This window comes from Syngnathus typhle, linkage group LG12 (genome assembly GCF_033458585.1).
Source record: "Syngnathus typhle isolate RoL2023-S1 ecotype Sweden linkage group LG12, RoL_Styp_1.0, whole genome shotgun sequence".
Lineage (NCBI taxonomy): Eukaryota > Metazoa > Chordata > Actinopteri > Syngnathiformes > Syngnathidae > Syngnathus > Syngnathus typhle.
In genome coordinates this window covers 5,773,633-5,785,651 of record NC_083749.1, presented here as the reverse complement: position 1 = coordinate 5,785,651, position 12,019 = coordinate 5,773,633, and the positions used below count along the sequence as shown (strand labels likewise).

Here is a 12,019-nt window from a genome sequence, read left to right as displayed (position 1 = left end):
AAATCAGACGAGTAAAAACTGATCAAAGATTGAAAAAAAAAAGATATTAAAAGTGAAGACAATTTGCAATTCTAGTAATGACACAAATTTGATGCACAATTTGTCTTTGCGGGCCACATAATTTGATGTGGCGGGCCCTGTCTGGCCCCCGGGCCTTGAGTTTGACACCATTGGCTTGTAGTGTAGCTGTGATTGCTACAGTATTAGGCTATTAGGTTCACACTTCAAGCAAATGCAATCTAGATTTTTTTTTTTTTTGCCTGTATCAGATGATGATCTGAACAGGTCATTTTATTTATATTATTAAAACGTGGTCCTGAATTGGTTACGTATCCGATGTTTCGCAATCTGCCAGCATCGCAGACAGACATGATGCTAATCATATTAGTCATAGAGAATGACCACCCAAGTCATCACATTCTGTTTTATTGCGTGTGTTTACACAAAACATCGATGATGCACAGTCTATCAAATAAACTTTTGTTTTCGATTCATTGTTGTTGTTGTTTTTTTCATTTTATTTTACAAAAACCAAACAAAAGTGCTTTACAGGGATTTTTTTTCCATCTCAATAAATACAAGGACGTTGAGGTTCACGTTGAATCTGCTTCTTTACACGATGGCCTTGGGATTTAAGTACATGATGCGCAGACCTTCCCCAACACACACACACACACACACACGCACGCACTCACAAAAAGTCACATCTTACTAGTAGGTTCCATTTTTGTACCAATACTGTTCCACTCCAAGCAAAGACAGGCATTATTTTATTTCCTTTCTTTTCTTTAAGGAATGATTACTTTGACCAGTATGCAGTCTGTTTATAGAAACCTGAAATTGACAAAATACCCCGACTTTGTGCTTTGCGGTCATCCTTCATTTTAAGCCATTGAATCCAATTGACATAATCGGCAATTGGAAATGACGCCTTGCGAGACAACGAGGTTTTGTTGCCGCGGGTCATTATGGATGATGAGTAAATTTCATTTTGGTGGACTTCCAAGGTCTTGCTGACCACAGTTTGAGCTCACCACTGTGTCAAATCCCCCCTCCCACCCGCTTCATTCGTTTGGAGACCTCCAGAGGCTTCAGTCCTTCTGCTTGAGTCACTTCCACGCTTCCAAAACTCCTCCCGAGTCAAAACGATTCCACTTGTACGATGCGCGTGTGATCAATGACATCATATACGAGGAGGCGGAATATTCTCTCGCTCAGCCGAGCCGACTCCCGCTCGACCTCATGGTTGCCACGCGGGCATCAGTGATTGGAGGTCAAGGGTCAGGGCAGTGGGGTTTGCAGGGGTCCAGAAAGGTCGGGGTGGTAGCGGTGGGCTAGCGGCTGAGGGGCAGCTGGGGCAGCGACATGGCCTGATGGGGAAGATTCTGCGAGGTCAACACGGAGAAAGGGTGACCTGAAACATACATACACACATTGTGTATATTAAGCATGCAAAGAAACAGGTGTTTATTTATATATCTATATAACTGTGTTTAGTTTATACCGTTTTTCTCATAAGTATTTGCATTCATGATAATATGTCTTCAGTGTTATTCAATACAATTATTTTGTAAATATATTTCATTATTATTATTATTATATTAATTATTAATTCTTTGTATTAATACATTTGTTATTTCTGCAAGAAGTCAAGTACTATGTGGTATTATGATTTTTATCATTGTCAAAATAATGTATGCTTTATTTAAATTATTATGTAATTGAAATATAATCATATTAGGTGCAAATGCAAAGTGATGAGTTTTTCTATTGCTGTAATTATTTTATTTTGAATGTGGTTAGAGTCCACAGTATTTTATTTTGAAATTATATTTCACCATAATTGTAATAATTCCATTATTTATTTTATTCATAACTCTAACTTCAAGTCACGTGATATTCAACAGTCAAGTGAATATAAATTATTTTGTTTTATATTTATATTTGTGCATTCTCTATGATGAATTTACATGAGAAGCCAAAAGACGCACTGTCGATGTATCCATGTAGGGCGACCATGCGCGCCCGGTCTGGGCTGCCGAAGGGGGAGTAGTGAAGGTCATCGGGCAAAGATGAGGGTATCCTGGACTGGGGGTGACCCTGAGGCCCCCCGCTGTGCTGGGGCGTGTGCTTTTTGTGTCTTGCTCTGCAGTTTTGAAACCACACCTATGAAGAGTGATGCAAGCGCATATTGAACAAACGGGGAATGCTACCGATGACCGTGACAGTGTTTTTCTATTTCACCATCACAGGATATGTACTCACCTGTATAACCCGCCTGCTGAGACCCGTCATGTCGGCTAGTTTTTGTAACGTTTGAGCATCTGGGTTGTTGTCCTGGGCAAACTGGGCCTGCATGATCTGCACAGACATTTGCAGCAGCACTAAGAAACAATTCCATAATACGCAAAACATCCATGTTGGAAAATAATATTTCAATGATAACACTAATCAACTGCAAATTTGCAATACTGACTGTACCATGTGGAGGAAATTATAGCTAAAACATTTCTGGAAACAATTCCACCTGTTGCTGAAACCAAAATAATTTATAAATATTACTAAACATATTATTACAAATAAATAAATTTTAAATTAGAAACTAATTATAAATATTGCAGGACTCCCGATCCAATTACGGTATTAGATTTTGGTAAAGAGAGAAGCGGGCCGCGTGTGGCCCCCGGGCCGTATGTTGAATTAGTAGATGATTTCTTGACTTTACTTTTCATAATGACATGCCAGATCGTTTTCTTATCGGAGTGACAATCACTCCACGTTTGTCCTTTAATAGTGGTAATAGAATCTTGCTTTTGTTACCTGTAGCTGTTCCGCAGTGAAAGACGTCCGTGCCCTTTTGGCCGGTTTGGGTTGATTGTCTTGTTCTGTCGGAACCGCTCCCTCTAATGTGATACCATTGCCTGAAAAAGCACCATAATTATATATTTTTTTATGAATTGTGGTCATTCAATTAAGCCAAGCAGCCACTCACCGCTCTCCGCAGCTCGCTTGAGATTCTCCACCATGGTGTCATAGTGGATCCTGCAGAGCACCTTTTCTTCCACCAGTCCAAACTCCTCCCCCGTGGAAAGTTGCCTCTTGCAAGAGTAGCAAGCAAAACACGCCAAATGGTACGCGTTGCCCCTGGCGCGCCGCACCCAGTCGCTGGCGTAGATCTGGCGCCCGCAGCGGGCGCACTTAGTACCAAACCTACTGTGAGGGACAGAAGAAGAGAACCGCTGAGGAACAGGAAACACAATACAGATCCATGCTATCATGGCTAATATGTTTTGGGAATGTGAGAGGAAGCCAGGGGACCTGGAAAAGGCCCACGCAAGCACAGGAAGAACGTGCAAATTCCACACCGGACTTGGAAAATCAAAAGACGGGCTCACCACTACTCCACTTTGAAATTCGAATTGGATCGAAAATAATTTTTTTATTTTAATGCTAGCATTATAATTATAAGGACTGAGCTGGAAAATTGGCATTCATTTTAAATAATTTTAAGTAAAATTGCTATACTGGGATATATAGTTCTAAAATTATCTGTCATTAATTTGGGAGAAATTTTATGTGTAAAAAAACTACGACAGTGTCGGTGCTTGGTATCGGTATCAGTGACAACGGGAGAAGCGAGTACTGTGAAATTATTTTGACACTCCTGAAGGCTTCAAGGTTGCGGCCAGATCGCAAACCCAGACGAGATCATAAGGCGGACGTGCTAAACACTACCACAGCACGCTACCCAACTATTTGCCCAACTTTATGGAGGCTTGAAGAAACCTTCTGACTTCAACATAAAATCTCCCAGTTGAGCTTTAAATGCAAACAAACCAACACCTGCAATTTCCTGACTGATGACTGAAATCCCTGACACACACAAACACACGTGTGCACTTCACTATGGCAGTTTCCCAGAGTTGAAAATGAAAAAAGAGTTTATGACATCACTCCGTGTAGCGGCTGTAACCGATAGTAACAGTGAGGTCAGGCGGAAGGATCGGTATATGGAGACGGGTGGGGGCACCAAGCCAGCGGATGAGGCTTTTGGAAAGAGAAGGTAAACGTTGCGAGGACAACAAATGATTAACGACAGCCGCGGCTGAAATGAGGCGTTAATATCTGAAATAAACACATGCTGCTTGTTGGAACTGTTCACTTGATGGTAAATGTGCTTGAGGACAGAATGAGACAAACATTGTGGTGATGGAGGCACAGCAGACCTTGTAGGTTTGATGACGCCATTTTTTTTTCTGTAAAGGAAATATAACAGATATAAAATAGAATTTATTTCTATGTCAATTCAGTTTATTAACATGACATATGCACAGTTTGAAATGTAATTCAAATGTGTCCCTGCTTAGACACTTGATGGACAAAATAATCAATTAGCACTCAAGCTAGCCTTATGTCTGTGTTGGATTTTTTTTTTTTAATTCCTGTATTGGATTATTTGGTTGTATAAGAACTTCAGACATCATCAACGGCATCAGATATCAATTTCCCTATGTTGTATTTCCCAAAAGTCGATTAGTCAACTAGTTATTAGTCTTCGGTGTTTTACGCTAGTGGTCAACAAACCACGCGGTTTTAATTAGCATCTTGCTAATCAGTCAATTTACGGAAAATTTACAACTTGCTTGTCTGGATCTGCACCAGTCAGACTACAATAAATTAGTCACGAATGAGAATAGCGGAAAGTCTAGCTAGTTTTGGCTACTACGATTGCAGGTGGTCTTATAATCGTTCTACCAGCAGCTCCATCCAGACTGGTGGCACAAACTTCAAAATGTGAACGTTGTTCAACCCCCTAGTTGCCAAATTGACTTCATCCAAGATAAACAAAGACAACTATTGCATCGTGACATAAAGCTTTTTGTGAAGGGGACATAAAAGTCATAATATCCTCTACGACTACAAAAGGACGCAAAAAGCAGGGGAACATCGAGACACGCTTGTGAGATGTGAAGAAACAAAAGCAAAGGGAAGGAGAGGGGTGAATTAGGGATGGCTGGTACGGCGGCGGCGGCGCGGTCGGGGGATTTGCAGTGGGGGAAGTACAAGGGCTGCCACTTGAGTGGGTTTTGGCAGAAAACCAGCCCACTCAAGTCCACTCTGTCTGGGATGAAAGCCCACTGTTGTGCCCTGAATCCTCACAAGCGTCTTCTCCTCTTTTGGGTGCTCCATCCATCCATCCATCCATCCAGTTATATTCATCTACTCTAGTCTATTTATAGCCTAGCATAGCATGCCTGAAGGTCGCGTTTACTACCCAAAGTGGTGGGAATTTTATATTCTTACCATATGAGGCATACATAAATAATGGAAAGAAATGAAGACTAAATTGTCCAGCGTACACATCTTATTAAAAAGTCTGCCATTTATTGGTCTTCCAATCAATAAAGTCCATATCCTGTAAAAATGATCTTAACATTTAATTCCTCCATTCATAGTCAAGATAACAAGCCTGTTGTTGGAATAAATTGAGCCATTTTGCCTAAATTGTGGCTGAAATAGTCCAACAAATTCATTCTGGAGACAAATGGACTTTGTGGCTTATAATGTACCGTAGTGGCGCATGGTTCAGGATTGTTATGGCGAGCTACCATCGTGCCGTACAGTAAAAAGCAAAACATTGTGGGGCTGAGCGACTAATCTAGCATGACAGCTTGACATTCGATACTCTGTAGACAAAACCCAGAGAACGCTGCAAATCATCACTCATTTCAAGGCCCCCCCGCCTCTGCTATCTTCCTTCCCTATTTTTCTGAATCAAGATCCCAGAGTTGGAATAATATTAAGAGCGCTTGCTGGAAAAAAAAAAATAAAAACAGACCATCTCGCTTTTTTTTCTTAACTCATTCACTACCATTGACGACTATAGACGACCATTTTAACTGGACTGGCAATGAACGAGTTAATCCCTTGTGATTTTGTATCAAGCCTACAAAGGAAGGAGATCTATAAATAATCATTTCAATCATGCACAATATGCAACATTAATTCAGGAAGTGTGGAATAATCGAGTCTTTGTATGACAGATGTCTTATTATCATTTTTGATTCATTTCTGCATGCGGCTGGTTGCTATGGAAACCTAATCACCTAACCAGAGGTGGGTTGATGAGTAATTACTGCGACAATTCAGCCACACACACGCACACGTTTCGCTTAACAAAGCTAGCTCCGGATACAGTACGAGCACCCCGATGTGCTCCTGATTGAAACAGCGATGCCACTTCCTGTGTGTGTGTGTGCGTGTGTGTGTGTGAGAGTGTGTGTGTGTGTAAGATCCCAAATCCTGGAATTTAGGTTTGAGCAGCACAGCGAGAACTCTGTCTTGCACTTCTATCCTAATGCATACATTAACCTCATCTCAACGCAAACACACACACACACGCACACACACACACACTCTGATTTCCTGCCATTACGTCCCATTAAAGCAGCTGTCAGTCCAAAACCAGATGAGAGAGTGACATAGATGAGGAAACATCTCCAGAGGTTTTGAAAGTGCGCCCAAAAAAATCTGGACACACTGTTTAAAGTTAAATTAGAGAAAGGGGGAAAGAAAAAAAAACAAATTGGATTTTTCTATCTAAAAAGGTGACCATCATCACACATCTGCTGCTTAATAAAATTGCCTATTTTCATTCCTGGTATTCGCAGTGACGAAACATATAATTATGCAAACGAGTACCGACCTTTGTCCATTGTCAAACGTTTTGAAATGTTTTTTGTCAGAACAGGGAAAGTATCTGTCTGTCCAGTTCATTGGTGATGAACATCTCACCATGTGACAGCCATTTCTAACTTTCCTAACCACTTCTTCGCTCGCATTTACTCAACATCCTAGTTTACATATTTAATAATGGCTCACAGTCTGAGGAGCAGTTTGGGGGCGCAAGAGGTGATGGGTGAGGGAGCGTTTAAACGGAAAGAGGTCAACTGGAGTATTAGTTCCAAGATGGCAGAGCAAACAGAAATGTGTGTTGTGAAAATAATAAAAAGCAAATGATTGACAGCTGCTGGACATGCGTAAATAAACACAGAGCCCGGGGTGTGTTTGTGTTGCTGTGTCAAGCGAGGTGATGTACAGTACATGATTGCATTGCTATACACAAATCGGGCCGTGCGGATTGAAAGGCCGACGTGTCTGTTCGTTTAGAATAAGAATCACATTCAGATGACACAAAAAAAAAAGGTGCTGACCAGTCACTCTGGGCGGTCTAATTGCTGGTCTGGAGGTCTGGGGTGGAGGACAACTAATTGCTGGTGATTATAAACCTCAGCCGTGGTTTTGTGTCAGGTTTCGATCACGCGTTGACATTTGTGTCCCTACGCCAGGATTTTCAGGCCGAAACACAAACACATTAAATGATTCTCAAAAGTGTGGTTTGTGAAAGAATCACTGGCTGAGTACAGTTTGGTTGTGTTTCATTTTCATCATCAATGCATTTGGGGTTAAATTTATAAAACATTTGAGATCACTCAATAAAAAAAAGTCATTCACGGCCCACATGCTCCAGCTCTGCATTTAAAACGGCACATGTGATAAAATGGGAGATCAAACTGTTTATAGAAAACAGTAGAAATCCACCATCTTGCTCTCCGCCCCCTTATCCTCTTCCAAAATGATGAAGTGACAACACCCTGTGTTTGTCCCTGACTGATTGCATCATACATGCATTTGGGCGGTTTCTGCATCTTTCGTGTTTTTATTCGAGGAAAAGAAAAGCTCAAAAATATGTTTGTTTTTCTCATGTTAGTATTATTTTACACCTGTTGATTGCGGTGCTATCCAGGTTTTTGCTTTCAGTGGGATTGCAGAATGATCAAAAAACATGTAAACAAGAAAAATAATCTTTGTTTTCCGAAGCAAACTGACATTTTTCCACCTTGATTTGGTCACGTTGCAACGTCTTTATCGTTGTTTATACCTGCATGTAATATTACACTCAAGAAAATGTAAAATGAGGCTAGATTCATAAATATAATTAACGTGATTTTAATATTGTGTTCATACTGTAAAAAAACAAATAATATGTTTTCATATTTTTTATTGACCTATTTATGGAATGTCTTTCTTTCAAAATAAACTATTTTTCAAACAAAATGCATGTGTCTAATTAAAAATATGTTATTCAATGTTGTGTTTGTTGTTGTCTTATATTTACTATGCTGCTCATACGCAGGAATAAATAAGTAAATATTCCATGATAATAATAAATAAATAAAAACTAATACAGTAAATACAACAAGGATTCATTAAGGTTAAATGGGAACTCTAAGTCATATGTGCATGTATTGTGCACATAATATTTATTTTAAAAAGAATGAATTTTATGCGCGTCGTTTGAAGCAATCAATCTATTTTGTGAGCGTCTCAAAGAGGAAACCAGCATTAAAAGAGCGAGTGAGTGTTTGATGATAGGAGATTTTATCAAAGAACAAGAAATGGTGTTTTGAAAATAAAGTCGTATCGTAAACTTACCCTACCTGAAATAATCCATTTTACAGAAGATCTCCTTGTTTTTGATGTAGCAGCTACTGTGCTGACGTAACGACGTCCGGCACACGGAACATTCCAGGCAGCGCACGTGCCAGATCAGGTTGTTCACCTGCGCGTGCACGCACAAACACACACAAGCACACAATCCCAATTTTTGACACACGTAGGAATTATATATCGACACGTATTGAATTTAACATGAGAATTAATTTTTAAAAAAAATCAAAATGAAAAGAGCGATTGAATTCGACTCTATTTTTGCGGACACCATTTTGTATTCATTTATAAATGGATAATCGTTCCGTAATTTATTATCTCTTAGTTAAATCATGTTAATATCTGCTAACATTTAATATTCAAAAAAAAGAAGGAGGCATTATACCCGAAAAGGGCCATTATCATTTTTTTATCCTGAGCCAGAATCAAATTGAAAGATAAATTGTAATTTTCATTTTAAATAAATATTGGCAACAGCTTTGAAAAAAACTAACAGTTATTATCAACCTCCAAATGTGTCTATATAGTAAAATAAATTAAATCTGGCATAAACTGTTTATTTCTGAAAATACAATAGACACGTGCCTATTATGCAGCGCAGGGAATAAAGCGAAAGCTTTTGAAATAAAAAAAAAACGAATTAAATTTCATGGTTTCAGATCTTAACTATAGCAAAAGTGATAATTATTTCATTCGAAAATAATCTTGATGGATACAATTTAGCAGCACGGTGTAACTACAATGCAAAAAAATATATAATCAAAATGTCATTTATTATAATGATTGGAACCTTTAATCGTATTTTTCAATTTATTTATTAATAATTCCATGTTCAAATGTCACGTCGAAGATAACGGATAAAATGTGAAATTCTCTCCAAAAGAAATGGTCGCCATGTTTGTAGTTTTGTTTTGAAATTCTGCATCCAGGCCTCCGACGCAAGAAACGAAGACCTCAATCATAAAATGAACATATGGAGGACGCTCACCTTGAGCAGGTATCGATCCAGGATCTCCAGGCCGCAGCTGGCGCACACGTTCTTCCCGGTGGAGTGCCCCGAGCTGGCGGTGGAGGTGGGCGAGCACACGGAGGGCGTGGACGGCGTGCTCGGAGAGGAGCGCGTGTCCTCCCGCTCCATGTTGGAGCGCTGGGACTCCGCGTCCGACTGAGACTGCGTGGAAGAAGGGGTTGGGGGGGCACCCACGAATCAGAACCCAGTGTCACACACAAATGCACATGCACACGCTCTCACACGTGCACGCCAATTTGCACTGAGATAACGTTTGCTCGTCTGGGTGACGTGGAGAAAATTAATAAAGAGCGGAAACGTAATTTTTTGTAAATTACCAAAAGCCAAAACAAAAACTTTTATTCTTTTTTTTTGTATTCTAAATTATTTTATCTGTACTATTTTATTATATAATTCCCGTATAATTTTCATGCACTATTTTACAGTATTTTGTATTATTGTTTAATTAAATCATCATCATATATTTAAAAAATATAAAACCTAGTTTCATTTTTTTCCTCCAAATTATTCCCCATGCAAAAGTTCTTAATGTACAATAACATGCTTCATTCATATCAGGACACTGTGTGCGTTTATAATATTTTATATTTCAGAATTCATTTATATCTTCTTGTAACTCCTTTTTGACAGAAATATCGAGATTCTCCGATCACCCAGTTTTCCCGCATTATTCAAAACAGATTTCAGCGCGCAATGATTTTAAAATAGCTCAACGTGCAGTCTTTTTTTTTTTTCTTCTTGAAATAAAATAATGTAAGATCGGTCTTACCATTTGCGTTTGTTTGGAGTCCACGCTGCAGCCCGCAGCACTCTGACGCTCACTGCAGATCACCTATACAGCCAAACCGACAACTTCATCAAGTATGTACCTTTCCACGGCTGTCATCCTCCGCGTGATATATCAACCAGTGAATGATCTGTTTTATACACTCGCTTTAATAAACCCCCCCAAGCACCCCCCCCCCCCCCCCTCTCCCCTTTGGCAACAAAAAGACACCTTTAAATAAAGCGATCTCAAATTGGCTGTCAGGAATAATAGCGTTTTTTCCCTTGCAATCCAGGACACGCGTGGAGATGAGGGTGGGTCGGGGGGGAAGGGGGGTCGAGGGGGGTAAACTACCTGCAATTACAAATAGCTGGCGGATAAGAGGTTGCACAAGTGTCTATTTCATGTGCCAATCAGGAAGCAAGTGACGGATCAAGCAAAGAGTTGCAAATGTGATTTCTTTTCAACCCCCAGCACTTAAATGCGTGGAATTAAAATCCCATTATTATTTTTTTTGTCTATAGGTGTTAATACTGCATTCAAAAGCGAGTTTATCGACTTTAAATTAAATAGTAGAGCTCAGCGTAATGTCAAATAAAAATATTTGGGATTTGTCTTACCTGCTTCGTGGTGGACAGAACCGCGTTGCCCTCTGACAGAGGGGACAAAACTTCATTTTTCCAGTACATCAATCCCCTGGAGCCTCAAAGCGAGTAGCAGTCAAGCCGGGGATAAGATGTCGATGGGCGGCCAACTGAGCTTCGACCATCCGATGCTCGCACGAGACGATCCTCTCCTATTTTTTTAAAATTATTTTTAAACCAGGTTTATTTCTCCTATCCCGTCTTTACGAACGTCGTTCCTCCCGATGCTCCTCTTGCGCGCTGAAGCAAAAACTGCGTTTGCGTAGTGGGAAGACATGCAGGCATGTGCGCATATGCGCACCCTCCCCTTGTGCACTTCGCTCACTGGTGGGATGGAGTTGTGACTTTACAGGAAGTGGAACTTGCGCACAGCTTCTTATTCCTCCACGCAAACGCTTTCCAAGATGCACGAGCGGGTGGGGGACTGAGAGCCTGCAAAGAATAAAGTTAGATGTCCGTGGCCTGCCTCTTTTGGGGCGGGTGTTTTTGCATGCATGTACATTTGCATATCTCAAGATTAACTGCGGAAAAACAAGCAATTCATTGGAATGTTCGGGTTGAGTTGAAACCGTGAAAATTAAAACAATTGCTGAATGACGACATAAAAAACATTTCAGAATATACATTTTATTTAACTGTCACACAGGTGCCAAATGTCAATATTTGCAATTATTCTGAAAGGGATAAAAATAAAACGGAGCGAAAGAGCCCACACACGTTTACTTTGTCTCCCAAAAAATACATTCAAACATAATAGACAAAATGACACAAATTAGAATCGTTAGCTAAACCAGTATTTTGAAAATGGGGTCGATCGTGTGTGACATTTAATTTAGGAACAGACATTAGGATGATTGCCAGCGATTTAATGCATAAAAGAGGTCAAATTGGTCTTTTTGTTGCAAACCAGCAAAGGTTTAGTTGGTCGTTAAGCATTGTAACAAACGCGCTTTTTTTTCTAAGCAATTTGGATGCAATAGTTTGCACACCCCTCGGTGCGCATTAATAAATAGTTTAATTAGACGTGGACGTTTAACTGATATTAAATTGTTGGCGGTATATGGATCG

General features: G+C 39.9%; 1 protein-coding gene across 3 annotated transcripts; it reads right to left on the bottom strand.

Annotated features, from left to right (window-relative positions):
- Nucleotides 1-410: 410 nt before the first annotated feature.
- On the bottom strand, nucleotides 411-11,348 carry lhx6a (LIM homeobox 6a). Of its 3 annotated transcripts, none has more exons than XM_061292753.1 (9): nucleotides 10,928-11,348; nucleotides 10,311-10,373; nucleotides 9,500-9,682; nucleotides 8,502-8,623; nucleotides 2,993-3,210; nucleotides 2,821-2,921; nucleotides 2,266-2,361; nucleotides 1,971-2,166; nucleotides 411-1,414 (listed from the first exon to the last, which is right to left on the bottom strand). In XM_061292753.1, the coding sequence occupies exons 1-9, from the start codon at nucleotides 10,994-10,996 to the stop codon at nucleotides 1,335-1,337; spliced, it is 1,128 nt and encodes a 375-aa protein (XP_061148737.1). In that variant the 5' UTR covers nucleotides 10,997-11,348; the 3' UTR covers nucleotides 411-1,334. The 3 variants fall into 3 exon arrangements, with proteins under 3 accessions (XP_061148737.1, XP_061148736.1, XP_061148738.1); XM_061292752.1 differs by having other exon boundaries at nucleotides 2,993-3,213; nucleotides 10,928-11,347; XM_061292754.1 differs by having other exon boundaries at nucleotides 1,992-2,166; nucleotides 2,993-3,213; nucleotides 10,928-11,343.
- Between the last annotated feature and the right edge of the window lie 671 nt (nucleotides 11,349-12,019).

Bases quoted from the DNA above. Each gene is read 5' to 3' on its own strand.
- lhx6a (XM_061292752.1), bottom strand. From the start codon at position 10,996: ATGTACTGGAAAAATGAAGTTTTGTCCCCTCTGTCAGAGGGCAACGCG. The intron at 8,624-9,499 runs GTGAGCGTCCTC...GTGCACGCGCAG, and splicing joins TGGATCGATACCTGCTCAAG to GTGAACAACCTGATCTGGCA. The intron at 2,167-2,265 runs GTGAGTACATAT...CACTCTTCATAG, and splicing joins TCAGCAGGCGGGTTATACAG to GTGTGGTTTCAAAACTGCAG.